Source organism: Rutilus rutilus (genome assembly GCF_951802725.1).
Source record: "Rutilus rutilus genome assembly, chromosome: 9".
NCBI classification, from domain to species: Eukaryota; Metazoa; Chordata; class Actinopteri; order Cypriniformes; family Leuciscidae; genus Rutilus; species Rutilus rutilus.
Window position 1 is genome coordinate 995,066 of NC_140223.1, and position 16,292 is coordinate 1,011,357.

Consider the following 16,292-nt stretch of genomic DNA (forward strand, 5'->3'; position numbering starts at 1 on the left):
TCATTATCTGATGATCTCAGACAAAAAATATTCACACACACACACACACACACACACACACACACACACACACACACACACACACACACACACACACACACACACACACACACACCACACACACACACACACACACACACACATGGTGTTACTGAACCTTTACTTTTATTTCTAGTGAGTAAATCAGCCATTTGAAATTTAAATGAAAATATGATGATGAAAATTGTTAAAAACTATTCTTACCATAGTGTCTCCAGTTTATAATGTGGGTCATCCTTCAAATCCTTCAGCAGCTTCAGTCCTGAATCTCCTAGTTTATTATATGACAGATCCAGATCTCTCAGGTGTGAGGGGTTTGATCTCAGAGCTGAAGCCAGAGCAGCACAACCTTCATCTGTGACACCACAATACCTCAACCTGTAGAGAACAATGGCACACGTTAAACAAATATCCAGAGATAAACATGACCACTTAAAAAATAAATAACATAATGCTGTCAATATGAAATATATACAAATAATCATTAGTTCATGTTGTTAAAATACATAAGTTAGGATTAGGGGATAGAATATATAGTTTGTACAGAATAAAAATTATTATTTCTATGGAAAGTCCCCATAAAACCTGAAAACCCAACATGTGTGTGTGTGTGTGTGTGTGAGAAAGAGAGAGAGAGTTTGTGTGTGAGAGAGAGAGCGTGTGTGTGTGTGTGTGTGTGTGTGTGTGTGTGTGTTTAATGTATTTGTAAACATTTTAAGAAACTTGTGTGTGTTAGGACTGGGAGAAAAAAACAGAGACAGAAACAGCAGTTGTAAGCGGCTTGAATGAAGTTGGGATATGCTTCATATAGAGAGCAATATTGCACTTTCCCTTTCCGTTTGTTCCGGTTTTTTTTTAAACACCGAACTTCAAACTCATCGACGACACTTTGTTCATTCTTGAAGTGAACTTTTGCCTGTTTGGTTTAGATTTAGCAGTTTTGGACCGCTGTCTTGAACTGAAAGTGACGTGCGTCTGCTGTGCGATACTGTGATTTGCTAGACGTGGCGCTCTTTCTCACGCAGGATTTGAAAAATCCACACATGCATTCAAAGAAAAGCGATAAAACTTATTTTTAAAGGAACAGTAAACTCTTTATAAAATGCGGTTATCATTTTTTCGTTCATCACCGAGGGACCCCTGTAGGTATCCTGCATCTGTTGTCTGGTTTGTAGTTCGTCTGGGTTATTTAACTGTTAGTTTTACTTTCTTTTGGGGGATACTAATATATTAAGATGTAAATGTTCCTCTTCAGGGAGACTTCTCACCGCTGCCTTCTACCGTCGGCAGGATCTGACGGTTCAAGCAGGAATCTGTCGCTGAACCACCGGATGGGGCTTACGCCAAAGATATATTGTATACACCATCAACATATTAATCCTTATTCACTCTTACTGAGTGAGATACTGATCTTACCTCAGTATCTCCAATTTACAGTAAGGATTCTCCAGTACAGCAGAGAACAGCTTCACTCCTGAGTCTCCTAGTTTATTCACAGACAGATCCAGTGTTCTCAGGTGTGAGGGGTTTGATCTCAGAGCTGAAGCCAGAGCAGCACAACCTTCAACTGTGACACCACAATCACTCAACCTGTAGAGAACAATGACACATATTAAGTCTATATCCAGATATAAATATAACACTTAAAAAATAAATAACATAGTGCTGTGAATATGAAATATATAAAATACTTATTATTTCACATTGTTAAAATATATAAATTAGGATTAGGGCATTGAATACAGTATACAGTTTGTACAGTATAAAAATCATTGTTTCTATGGAAAGTCCCCATAACCTGAAATGTGTGTGTGTGTGTGTGTGTGTGTGTGTGTGTGTGTGTGTGTGTGTGTGTGTGTGTGTGTGTGTGTGCGCGTGTTTAACCCTCTGAGGTCGGCAAACGCGCCGGCGCGTTTTGCTGGATTTTCTTCACATTGTAGCACTATAAACTTAAATTACTCCGTCATTTATGGTCATACAGAAAAAAGAAATATAAAAAAAGAATCTGTGATATTTCTACTTTTGTATGTGTCCACTTACAATCAAATCAAAACATTGTGCTTTTGTAAAAAACAGGGTGTGCGTTCTGCCTCTCTGTCGCTGTGAACTTTTGTTTCTTGAGCACGTCTATAAACTGAAACAAAACTCAGCGAATACTTGTCACACATTTATGAGCCATATACCTTTATAAACATTTAAGTGTGTACTTTTAAATGATCGGATTCAAACTGAAAACAAATATTCTCTGTTTAAGTAATTTGTATAAAACCAACAAGATGTCCAGCTTCTCAAACGCTTCCTAATTATTTTTAATTTGACCACGCCCACTCGCGCAAAAGAGATTCACATGCAAATCTCCACATGGAATGCGAACGCGCTCATTACCTCAAAAACAAAACACCAAAACACTTCACAAGTCTCTGCTTTTCGTCGAGTTTGAAAGACGCGCCGTGAGCTTACATTGGATTTACCTCAGAAGAAGAACGCGATTTGAAGACAAGAAAGATGTAAGGTAAGAAATTCTTACATATTAGTTTGTTATTGTTGCATAAATTTCACATTGCAGTTGAACTGTTGCTAGATATATGGTGAATATTATAATATTTAGACCCGTGTTTACTGTTACTGTGTTTGTGGATATCTGCTCAAACATAGATATGTTTATGGTAACCATAATGTTTTATATTTGAGCGCGATCGCGTTTGAATGTATCATATTTTGGATCGCGATCGCGTTTGAAAAGCAAAACGCACCAAACGGCTTCAAGGTGTTACTATTATCTCATTTCATATCATCATAACGAATGGAAACATTTGAAGTAACATGATAATCAATATATTTTTCTCTAGCTTAGTTGTTACTGAAATCTTTTGGAAGATTTATAGGCTGCTATAGGTTATTGTTATTATTATTATTATTATTATTATGCAGCACTGGGCATAGCCTATGCCTACAAGGCACAACAGACCTGGTGTTCATTATATTATATATTGTTGGAAACATTTGTGTGTGTATCTGTGTGTGTATTCTGTGAATTTTAAAAAGCAATTTTAACCAGAAAAATCTAAAATTTATTCCCAAAATCGTGCAGGCCTTTCTCTTGATATCAGTATGTTCACTTTTTTTTTTTTTCAGGGCCTAGATGCCACTGAGTCCTGCTGACTTCAACATTCACATGAGTCTCTGTATATGAACATGGTAAAGTGAAAATCAAACACCTTGGAAATGAAAGGTATGTACAATGTTTTTAGGAATGGCACAAAGGTCTCTGTCTTTGGATCATTGTTTTCAATAAGTGCTTTTTTGTCATTTGTTGTGTATCTTTGGATTATGTTGTGTTGTAAATAAATCCAAACAATCTAAAAGCCATTCTTTTTTAAATCTCCTCATTCTTTGTGCAAGGTTGCTCAGAATGAGAGGGCCTGATAGCTCCTAATAGGGCCATTAGGGGGAGTGTCTTTGTCTTTCTCAGGTGTGAAAAGCTTACATATTTATGACCTCCCGCATAAAGCTTTCTCACACAAAACACGTCGTAAAAATTTTAAATCAATATATTGTCTTATCTGAATGAGCAGTCAGGGTGATTTTCACATAGTTTTAGAGCAAATATTCTAGGCTACGTCATACAATTTTCAAAAGTCTTGTGAAGAAATAATCAGTATGGGTTTCATGACCTTATTTCAGTGAGAATTTTTTTTTGTATTTTCACAAACCACGCATAAACGTCATTGTCTCAAAACTACAAACTTTTACACACATGCTGCTGATATATTATTGTAGCAGAGTTTGAGCTGAATACAGTGTAATTAGACTTTAGCCATGAAAATGTCACAAGTAACAGAAATAACCACAAATGTCAGAGCATGTCAGAACACCTCCAGGGCCCAGAAAACAGCTCAGACCCCAGAGGGTTAATGTGTTTGTAAACATTTTAAGGAACTTGTGTGTGTTAGGACTGGGAGAAAAAAATAGATTCAAACTATCGTAATTTTTTATGGTTTACGATTTTAAAATAGTTTTTTTTTATTCCAGAATCAATATTGATTCAAATTAAATAGCTTTTTATTTTTTGCTTATAGACAAGGTTGACAGAATTTTGCCACTTTTGTTCCAATAGAGGGCCCTATCTTGCACCCAGCGCAATTGACTTTGTACACCGACGCATGTATCATTCCTATTTTGCACCCGCGCAAAGCGGACTTTTCCCTCCACAGAAGCACGTCGGTTAACTAAGAAATACACTTGCGCTCCCCGGGGCGGTTCAGCGCAAAGGGGAGGCGTGTTCCGGCGCAAACGTTCCCTCATGCTATTTTACAGGTTTAGAAAACAATTGCGCCACTGACCGAAAAAAAAACAGTTTAAAGTCAGTGGCATGTTATTCATATGCTATTTTAAGGGCGCATGCTTGGCCTTAATCAATGTAGTGTGTGCACAACGCGCATACACTTTGATTCTCTCATCTACACAGAAGCAGCAGTTATCATTTTTGCAAATCATACATTATTACGATAGATAGATAGATAGATAGATAGATAGATAGATAGATAGATAGATAGACAGTTTATTATAAAAGCATACATCTAGCTTACACATTTACCCAAATTATCATACGCCTGTTTAACCAAAATTAATTTGGGTGTGTTTCTCCATCCCCAACCTCCCTGACGGAACGTCGGTCTCCTCGGCTGTGAACCGCTCCTGTCGTGCGCCTGGCAAATCCGACGTTATAATAGGAATCCGCTTTAGAACAAGAGCCCCTGCTCTTAAAGGGAATGTGAGATGTCGCTCTGATTGGTTTATTTCACGTTACACCCAAACCACACCTATGAATAATGAAGCTACTTCAGACCAACCCCTTTTAGATTTGTGCCAGGCGCAAGAGTCATTTATCCCGCCGGGAAAATAGCAACAGCGCCAAGACCCGCCCACAAAGTTACTTGCGCTTTGCGCTTTGACACTTGCATTTCAGATCGTTAAAATAGGGCCCAGAGTCTTTTAAGAGTAGATTTGAATGTGGGTACTTTTACTTTAACTCGAGTACATTTCTAATGAAAAAACTGTACTTTTACTTCGTTACATTGGGCGACTTTCCTCTCGTTACTTTATTTTAATGCAATATGTGTTGTTAATTGCGTAGTTTATTCCAAGCGCGCTGTATCTTTTTTCTGGGCTTGAGCGATGCTCAATTCACAAATGAATCACTCTTTTGAGTCGATCCTGTTCAAAGACTTCATCAAACAAGTTGGCAGATCTGTCTAAATCGGTTCTCGAATCAGTTTGAATGAACCGTTCAGTTCCTGCACGCACTGAATCGTCTAAAGCGATTTCAATTCACACTCGACTCGGAGTCGTAACAGGAAGATTTAAGAACATCAAGAGCGTTAAATGAAGTGGCCGTGGACCTACAGTACAGTCAAGTGAGAGCAAATCTTCAAATGCATCATATTTTTGCCAGCGATGAAGATCTTTATTAGTTGAACATCTTCGTCTGTGAATGAATGATTCCACAGGACGATACATTCGATTTCATTTCACTCAGGTAATACATTTTACAACCAAACAGATTATTACGCCACGATAGCACTACTAGAAAGTATGACATTACCCGTTTTTTGGACATATACATTAATTTATACATTAAATAAGCTACCATTGTTCACAGTTTATGAACACCCGCCATCCCGCGGTTGTTTGTGTGTAGGCCTATTGTTGCGCAGTGGCGTGCGAACTCGACTTGAAAACGAATGCCTTTGCCTGTCGTAGACACAGTTAACCAGTTTAAACATGCTTGCAGAAATATACATTTGATTATATTTTGGAGAACAGACAGAAGAAGATCCGTCGATGTACTTTTTTGTTTTTTTGTTCAGATGTTCAGTAGCAGTCATGAGCGCGAGCACATGTGAAGAGTTTTAACTCTTCTCTGTGTCAATTACATGCCTTTGAATGCAACACTCTGCAGATTCACTTTATTTCGACATTGTCTAATAATCCAAATGTAGTTGTATAAGTTACTATTATACAAACCAAAGGACAGGCAATGATTTTCAGGCTACAGATGGCAGAAATAATGCTTGTCTCTTCTGTTTTTGTTGCAAAGATAGCCTATCTACTTATGATAATAATAGTCATTTAAATAAAATAAAACAATCTAAATAATATCATTTTATATATATGAAGAGTTCAGATGCAAAAGCCTCTAAGTACCATCTGAAATTTTCTTCTAAAAGAGCATTTTTATCAAGCTTGTATGTTTATGTTCAGTTATTTCACTTAAATGGCAATGAAAAGTACCTATTAATTGTCATTAAAGTGAAATTACTGAACTTAAATATACAAGCTTGATAAAAATGGCTTGTTTTAGAAGAAAATTTCAGAAGTCTTCACATATATATATATATATATATATATATATATATATATATATATAGGCCTATATGATCCGAAGTAACTAGTAACTTGAGTAGTTTTTTCATTGGATACTTTTTTACTCTTACTCAAGTAACTATTACGATTATTACTTTTACTTTTACTTTGAGTAAATATTTCTATAAGTACTTGTACTTTTACTTGAGTACAGTTTTTGGATACTCTACCCACCTCTGCATATCACAACATTTTAAATCTGTGTTGGCGCTGCCGCTGACCCAGAGAGAGTTGTCATGAAACAGCTTCACAAAAGGTGAATTTTTCAACCTCATAATAGTATAATTATTTCTGTGATACAATAATTCAAATTATTATAGACGTACTGGGATAAAAGTTTAAAGTTCAAAAATTATGTGACGACAATCAGACACATAACTATTTGTTACATTTAACAAATAAGCTTCAAAGCCCACTCTTAGGAATGAAACATTCCCCCCAAAAGAGACAAGAGAGCAGGAAAGGTCTTTATTGCTGTGAAAAATGTGGTCATGTTGTCAGGACCTTGGCCATAGGAGAAAAATCCCTACAGACATTAAAACAGACTTTCCTGCATTCATTTATCGACGAACTGATCTATAAATGAGCATGCATCCCAGAACATTTTGTGAATGATTTACTGTCTTGTGTAATGTCTTTTAATACTATTATTTTGTTGATGCTGTGTATTTTACAATAGAATCAATGGTCGCCTATACCATGTTTGGTCTCTATAAATTGGTACTTTGAAGATCGAAATGATTGTGTATATATGAAGAGTTCAGATGCAAAAGCCTCTAAGTGCCATCTGAAATTTTCTTCTAGAATGATCATTTTTATCAAGCTTGTATATTTAAAGTTCAGTAATTTCACTTAAATTGCAATGAAAATTACCTATGAATTGTCATTTAAGTGAAATTACTGAACTTAAATATACGAGCTTGATAAAAATTATCATTCTAGAAGAAAATTTCAGATGGCACTTAGAGGCTTTTGCATCTGAACTCTTCATATGTTGATAGCTCCGCAACATATTAGTATTACAAGAATAGAATGGGCAACGATCAACTCTTCCGACTTCCTCACTCCTTGGTTGCCTGCGTGTCCTCTCCGGCCCAGGGCCGGCAGGTCACAATCTCCATGTGCTCAGTCATGTGCTCATGGAGAGAGAGAAAACCTTCAACCAGAACAAAGTCAAACAAACCACTCAAGTTCACCAACTTTTCTTCATTCAGCGGTGAAGAAATCGATTGAGACTCATGGAACCATTGAAATGTTTCCGCTGCAAAGGCCATGCAAGTATACATTGAATGAGGTACTCTGAAAATGATAAGCTGATGGGTCCGTGTACTTTTTGGTCATTTCATTTCCTGTTTGGAATGGAATAACGAGAAATGAAAACCAGCTCGTTTATTCGTTTTTTAGTTTAGTTTAAAAAACGAAAAATGAGATTTTGGCTCGATTTTTCATTTTTTGTTTGTGGTTTACAAATCGGTTTATGGGTTCGATATTTCATTTGCACACGTGGGCGGCGCTGAAACGGCCCTTTCATCTGATTGGTCAAACCGCTCCGCCTTCAGTAAGCTACGAGCTTTTCTTTCTGTCAGGCAGAATAAGAGTCAGTACGAGTGCGGCACTGACAAATCATAGGCTACACTATAATAAAATGATGTCTGAAACCACCACTCACTGTTAACTATGCACAATATTTGAAGCAGACTATGTTGCTGCTCACGTAATTCGTGCTGCAAGCGACCCCATTAATGTGAGCCACAGTATATGACAGATTATTTTAGCATGATATATTTCCCATTGATAAATACAGTGCAAATAGTTCCGTTTCTTTGGATAAAAGGGAAGTGGAAATAAAAATCAATAATAGGCTGAACTGTACCTTGATAATATGTCCGTAACATTTACCACTCTCGTCTTTTATTTACATCAGAAGGCCGGTAGGCGTGTGTGACGTATGCATAATTTTGAAAATTGAATAGAAATAAAGATTATATTTATGAATGTATGCATGTGTAGCCTCAGTTCACATGAAAAGAAAGAGACAGAAAAGAGAGAAACTGTAAGTGAACGTACATTAGTACTGACAAAATTACCAGGTTTGGGATTAATTAAATCATGTCGGTTGAAGAGCACGGAATACCTTTAAAATGTTATTAGTTTTATTATAAAACTAATACAATTTTATTACATACTGAATTGGTCGATGTTTCTCTGAGTTTTCTTTATTATGTTGGCTTGAAAAAACTAGCATATCAGAAAAAAAGGTACAAAAGCTGTCACTGTGGCGGTACCTTTTCAAAAGGTACACCTTTGTACCTAAAGAGTGCATATAAGTCCCTCAAAGTTATATATTGGTACCAAACGTGTACATATTAGTACCTAAATGGTACATATTAGAACCCTTTTGAAGGGTACTGTCCCAATGACAACTTTTGTACCTTTTTTTCTGAGAGTGTATGTTTAAACATTATTATTATGCATTATTATTATGAGAAATTGACTCCGCCTAGAACTTAAATGCATCACCAAACTCAGCTCAGACCTTCACACTGGTCTGACTCGCTAATATCTTTTCTAACTAGTGGTCTGGTCAGACTGACTTCCCCAAAAAATCCATTGACTTGCCTGCGTTATCTGAGCAATGAAGGCAGTAATACTTAATGCTGTCCACTAGAGGGGGCGACAGGATAATACGTCTTTTCTACTCTTTCCCTGTTTGCATCAGTTTAAATGACAAATAAACGCATGAATTTCATTCATAAATAGGCATTATCTGTGTATGAGAACCAGCTTTACACTTCAAGATCTATCTATCTATCTATCTATCTATCTATCTGTCTGTCGGACTATAACAAACCATCTTTTTTAAACTGTTATTTAAAACGGTGGTCTGCTATATTTCACAAAGGAAGCCCATTTGTGCGGTCATTGGCGTTATACGAGAAGGTCGACATTCTGAATATGAGCCTACTGTAAAATTAGATGTCTTAAAAATGCGGATTGATCATTGCAGAGTTATTCCAGACGCCTCCCGGTGCTATTCGCATTGGAATTGTGTAATCACAGATTATGAACAGATGTTTTACACAACAAGGATATATTCCCATTGGGTTGTTGGGTTTTCAACTTTAGACATAATTTTTTAACTTTTATAGCTACTGTACAAACTGTGTTAAACTTAGCTAACTCTAATGTAACAGTTATGGGTAGGTCATCTACGCACATGTTACGGACATATCATGGTACAGTTCAGCCTATTATTGATTTTTATTTTCACTTCCCTTTTATCCAAAGAGATATTTGAACTATTTGCACTGTATTTATCAATGGGAAATACATCATGCTAAAATAATCTGTCATTTACTATGGCTCACATTAATGGAGTCACACTTGCAAGTCGCAGCAGCACGAATTACGTGACCAGCAACATAGTCTGCTTCAAATATTGTGCGTAGTTAACAGTGAGTGGTGGTTTCAGACATTATTTTATTAAAGTGCGTTTGTACTGACTCTTATTCTGCCTGACAGAAAGAAAAGCTCGTAGCTTACTGAAGGCGGAGCGGTTTGATATAGTATGACCATAAACCAATTTGTAAACCACAAACGAAAAATGAAAAATCGAGCCAAAATCTCATTTTTCGTTTTTTAAACTAAACTAAAAAACGAATAAACGAGCTGGTTTTCATTTCTCGTTATTCCATTCCAAACAGGAAATGAAATGACCAAAAAGTGCACGGACCCTGATGGTTCTTTTCATAGTTAAATGGATCTTTCACCATAGTTCCATTTCCTGCTTCCGGTTCCATTCTTTCACTCACCATTTTACCTATGCATGTATGTATGTGTTTAGTTTAGATATGTTTGTGATTTAGTTAATAAAACTTGTGCACAATACGTATTTGGTTCTGATTCTCTGTTTGCAACAAAGTTTCCCCTTCAGTCGAGAGCGTCAGACGTAGTTTTACTCCAACTCTGAGCAAACTCTCTGCTCCTCACCACGAGGCTACTCAGGTGCTGCGAGCAAATCACTCCGCCCAAGTAGCAGTGCTTCACCTTCTGAGAATATAGTTCCCAGTATGTATACGGTTAGAAGATGTCTCATGTGACCTTGTTATTTGTACACGCTGTGACTATACAAATCACAACATGTAAATAATTTTTACAGATTGCCTTTGGTCGGACTCTGGCTCATTTAGCTTCTCTCCTTTCATCGTGCCCATAATATACGTGCAGAGCGCAGGCTACTGTATGAAATATTGTTATATTGATAATATTCTAAATATGCAACGCAATATGCGATTACGCGAGTAACACAACGCGCGTGCAATGCATTAGGTGACAGTTGACCATGGAGAGCATCAGGGAGAAGTTGGAGCGTGGGGAGTTACTAAAAGTTCCCAATACTTCAGGAAAAGCTGCATTTTGGGGCTGAGTTTTGATTTGATTACCGAGCCTGAAGCCGTCAACAGTGGATGCTATTCTTTTTCTTTCACAACACTCATGAATAAACAGTGAATGAGCCTACTCAGTTCAATGGATTTATTATATTATTATTTAACGTTAGCCAGTTGGCGAAGAGTTCTTTCAAACGTTGTTCTTCAGTAAAGTTACTTAACATAAAAAAAAGGTAGGCCGTAAATCTTTATTTACTGCTGGATCACATTTGGCTATAAAATATTTTCTACTGCATGCTTATGCTTCTCTGTAATGGACAGTCTGTATTAATATTTGTGGGCATAATTGTCGGTGGTGGTAGTTATATTTGAGGCCTATAATAAAAATTTACCTAGTTGCGTGTGTGTATGTGTGTGCGTCTAGCAGAGACAGCACGCATCTGAGAGCGCGCATCAGAGAGAGCTTAAAGTGATATTGATGTTGGTCTCGGGTCGGGTTCGGGCTGAAAAATTGCAGGCGTTTTCGGGCTGGGGCCGGATTAGGGCTTGAACACCTATTCAACTGTCTCTCTCTGAAATGGTCACAATTGTTGCATCACGTGTTTGGGCTTACAGCACGCTGAAGCAGCTTTTGTGGACAGTTCATGTTCCCATTGTGGGAATATAACTGTCGCGGTGTTGAGGTCGAGACTCGCCTTCGTCCACGAAGTGCGAGTCCCCATTACCGCGCCCCGCCTTCGGGTGCCGTGTGGGGTGGGTGATAGGAGGATAGTGTTGGATGTCTTGCCCGGTAACCATTCCCTGTGGGCTCCTCACTCCTCCCTTCCACCGCAGCCGGTGGAGTCCCCCATGGAGCGTGCTGTTCCATCTGTAATGGGTGGACTGGCCGTTTCACCCGGGGCTCCCACAGAGGACAGGACGACGATTGCAGCAACGGAGGGTGAGCTGGCCTCTAGAGATGATGACTCGACTGTGTTGTCTCCCTCTGGGAGCGTAACATTGCCCGAGCCGGATCCAGAACTGCCAGCTATGCTGAATTGGGCCGTCGAGGCCACCGTGTCCCACTCAGTCTCGGTTGGATGATTGGTATCTCAGGGCGGGCCGTGCTGATCCTCAGCCCGCCGCCCCAGTGCCCTTCTTTCCCGAATAAGAAGCGGAGAGAACTTCTCAACCGGTCCGGTCCGGACCAGACTGTGACCATCAGACTCGGCTATGCGATTCATTATCGCTCGGCGCCCGCACAAGTTCAGTGATAATCATCACACTAGGTGTTGAGCAGAAATGCTCTTGAAAGCTCAGTGATCTCATCACACCTAAGCTGCTGTCCTCCGAAGGCCACATTTGAAGGCCGACTGTGTCACAGCTGCACAGCGAAGGCTGTCCCAATTTGAAGGATCCTTCATGGAATTGGGATACTTTTAAGTTGTTGCTGCAGTAAAAAAAAATTCCGCGGGTTGATTTCCACCCCTGTAAGTACGATTTCGACACTCCAACACCGCCAAAACATCTCTTAGACGCACAATTCCAGTGGAGAATTCGGCCGCTCGATGGAGAAGAGCCGATGAGTTTCTTGGGCTACTTTTTTTGCACAGACCTGGCAACCCTGCCTACCGTCCTTCTTTCCCCGGGCCGCGAAGGATAGAACAAGGAACCAGCACAGCAGCAGCCAAGAGAAACGAGACAGAGAGGATGGGCTGATCGAGCTATGTCCTCCCTCGAGCTAGGGAGGACATGAAGTTTCAGAGAGAGACAGAGGAGAGGAGATCACAGGAGAGCAGGGAGAGAATGCACAGATTGTTTTCTCTTCTTGACAGATTAAATTAACTTTTGCTTATGTGAATTAAAATTTGTAAATTAAAAATGTTTTATGTGAGTTATAGTTTGTAAATGAAACAAAAAATATTTAATGTGCATTGTTTATTTTTGTAATGCAAGTTATGACTTGTAATAAAGAAATTATTCTCTAATTTTCTTATCAATGAATTTGTACATTTGATAGAAAATAAATTGTTCTATACATTTTTACTTACAGTACTTTTTACAAGTATTTACAAGATAAGTTACATTTAAAATACGAAAAACAAAATAAAAGTTTAAATTAACAGTATACATAAAACAGATTTTAAGAAAATACTTTTCTGTAGACTGTTATTGAGCTGAGCAGGAGATCCTGGATGAGCTGCACAATAGAGACGCTGGTAAAGCCTCAGCCGGAGGGACATCATCTGGGATCAGTGCATATTTCCACTGTCCACCAACAGGTTTGCAGGGCTGACTCAGTCGATGGCTAAAATAAATTAACTCACATACTCAAAAGACAGCGGCCCTCCAGGACATATTTTTTGTGTTTCTATTATATACTGTTCATAGTTTTTTAAGCAATATCTAATATCATAATCTAATATCCATGTGTAAAAAGTTTTTCATAAAAAGTACAATATTTGCCTCTGAGATGAAGTGGAGTTGAATAACAATCTAAAGTACTTAAAAATTATACTTTAATCCAGAGTAAATGCATGTTGTTACATTCCACCACTGGTTATTTAGAAAATGAAACTAACAAAAATGTATTGTCACATTAACAAATTGTTGCTAGCTGTGTCCCAGCAGTTATTCAATGGGACGGTCTGATTTTGTCGCCTAGCAACTGGTGACAGCCGTTGTGACGAGCAGCAGTAACATTTGTACTGTAGGCTAGGCTACTTTATATATAAAACTTTATATAAGTTCTTTCATTTTTAGCATTAGATACATTAGATTACTCGATTCAATTGAAATACAATACTTACATTTAAAAGTGTAATCTGGCCATTTCGTCTCCGGCACGCAATGAATTCTGGGGTAGGCAAGGCTGCGAATGATCCTTATGATGTATCCTGCATTCACAGGAAAAGAAGGACGCATTTGCAGGCCGCATTTTGAAGGAGCCTTTGAAGTACCTTTGAATTGGGACAGCATTCGTTGCGCCACGATGACGCAGTCAGTTATACTTTCCCCTTTAAACGAGTCTCGGTGCATCCTCGACACGGCCTTCAAAGGATGCAGCCCCTGAATCGGGACACAGCTCTAGTGTTGAGCAGTGCTCCTGTCTTGTGCACGCATGTCGCTGTCCTACTGACGAAGGACGCGATATAGCCGCTCCCTCCAGCCGATATAAAGGCCAGTTTTTATAAACTCGTTCTTCATGTACCTAGTATGTGGTGGGTCGTGACCATCTTGGCCCTGTGTCACTTGAAATGGGCCCTTTCTCGAAAGCCTCCGTCCAAGTTGCTACACAGAGAGGCATTTTTCAGAATGCCCCGCCCCCAAGCTTGGTCTGCAGCATTTGACCTGAATGACATGTACTTCAGATCAATAGCCTTCCGCACCACAGGCTATCCTGCGTGTTGCGTTTGAGGGCTCGGAGTATCAGTACAGAGTCCTACCCTTCGAGTGCTCCATAGCCAGTTGGGTCTTCAGGTCAACTGGGAGAGAGTAATCTCGTCCATGGGCTGAGTATCTCTTTTCCGGTATGGAGATGGACTCGGTCCAACATGCCTCTTCAAGAAGAGAGTGTGCCCGGTCGGTGCTATACAGAAGTGAGAAAGGACTTTCTGAGGCTCCTGGGGCATATGGCAAACACAGCCGTATGGTTTCCTCCATATGAAGACCGCTTCAGCACTGGCTTCATGGTCGAGTCCCGAGGTGACCGTGGCAGAGCGGCATTCCCTGTGTGACAACAGTTCACCCCGGCCTGCAGCCAAACCCTCAGCCCATGATCAGACCTTTCGTTTCTCTGAGCCAACTGCTCCTAGAACGAGGTCCTAACACTGACTGAGGGGCCATGTACAAAGGGCATGCTTTAACAGAGGCCTGGGCGACCCTCGACATTGGCATTCATTGCCTTGAGTTGTTGCAATTCACCTCGTTTTGAGCCTCCGCTGGTCAGCGAGCTGGTACTGGTCTGAAAAGACTGCATCACAACCGTTGTGCTAAGCTTCCCTCGCATGTCACAACTCGCATGTCACCTCCTCCTTGGGAGTCAGAATCTTCTGAGGTCGCTTCATTCCACTATTTCTTCTGGCCTGCTCAATCGTGCTGCCGACGAGCCTCATGACAGCTTATGGCTAGGTAGAATGGAGACTCCATCCCCAGGCGGTCCAGCTGGGCAGGGACCACTTCGGGGCCACACAGTTACATCTGTTTGCCTCTCCGGATTCATTCCTCTGCCAGTTGTGTTATTTCTGTCCGAGCAGACAACCCTTGGACAGACACTGGCTTCCTAAGTGAGCCTTCTAAAAAAGCGGCTATGCCATTCCTTGTCGCTTATCGCCCGCTTAAGTTCAGTGAATTTCATCACACTCAGGTGTTGAGCAGAGATGCTGCTGAAGCTCAGTGATTTTCTTCACACCTAGTGTTGAGCAGTGCTCCTGTCTTGTGCGCGTCGCTTGCACGTACTGTGCTAGGTCAGGAGTGGAGCAGGTCTTGATAGTTGCCCCTTATTGGCCCAACCTGACCTAGATCCCCTCAACAGCCCTTCCAGACTAGTCGAACCACTGCTTCTCGTGGGCTCCCTTCTCATGAAGCCAGTTTCACTTGAGCCCGGTTCGAAGTGTCGGCTTGCTGCACCATTCCCCTCCTATTTGACTGGATACGTGCGCAATTCTTGCCCCAGTAGAGTTCCCTCTTAAACTGAACCCTGTTGAGTTCCTCCACACCCTCCAGCGACGGATGTGGCGGAGCGTCTGAAGCCAGGCCTTCCACTCATATGCACTGGTGGAACTTGTGCTAGGCTGGGTCCATGTTGCGATACCCACGGTGATCCCATATGTGAATTCTTCCACGATACGGCTCCCTATGGCGGGCCCGTGTCTTCCCTTGGCAGAGCTTTCTGCCGTCACTGTCTGATGAGTAGCTCCCCCCGGTTATAGGCTGGAGCCTCCCCAGTGACAATCTATATGTTGTACTGCCCATCATTTCACCCAGTCCATATGTGTATTCTCCACATGTTACCTCCCTATGGGTAGGATGTGGCTTCCGCAGCATCCCTTCCTTGCATGTACAGGGAACGCTTTCCCAGTGGTCCTGTAGGAACAGCAGTGACTTCCCTGGCCTAAAGCCCTGTCCCTTCTCCGCCTTAAATCACGGGGGGATCAGGAGGCTTCTGTCTAGGCACTGGAAGGTGGCAGCACTAGTGGCGTTTTCAATATGTATCCCCATTCAGTCGACTACGTCTGACGTTCTCGAACTGAAGGGGAACGTCCTGGTTGTGTATGCAACCCACCGTTCCCTGAAGGAGGGAATGGAGGACATAGTCCCCTTGCTGCTATTGCTGGACCACCACTGATTCCAGGGGCCGCTCGGCTCCTCAGCGAAAAAGCAACTGGTGCGTGCGTCCACTTCCGTGTTTATACTCGCGCTGCGGGGCGGAGCGTGTAATCACGCACACCAATGTTGAAT

General features: G+C 40.5%; 2 protein-coding genes across 2 annotated transcripts in view; both read right to left on the bottom strand.

Annotated features, from left to right (window-relative positions):
* The window catches only part of LOC311297683 (NACHT, LRR and PYD domains-containing protein 3-like), a 432,890-nt gene that overhangs the window by 257,857 nt on the left and 158,741 nt on the right, over positions 1-16,292 (bottom strand). The gene's annotated exons all lie outside the window — the stretch shown is intronic.
* The window catches only part of LOC311297684 (protein NLRC3-like), a 191,504-nt gene that overhangs the window by 22,893 nt on the left and 152,319 nt on the right, over positions 1-16,292 (bottom strand). The window contains exons 9-10 of the mRNA XM_084420086.1: positions 1,456-1,629; positions 244-417 (exon numbers count right to left, since the gene is read on the bottom strand). Of these exons, the coding sequence (XP_084276212.1) occupies positions 244-417; positions 1,456-1,629 (348 nt within the window). The remainder of the gene's footprint in view (positions 1-243; positions 418-1,455; positions 1,630-16,292) is intronic.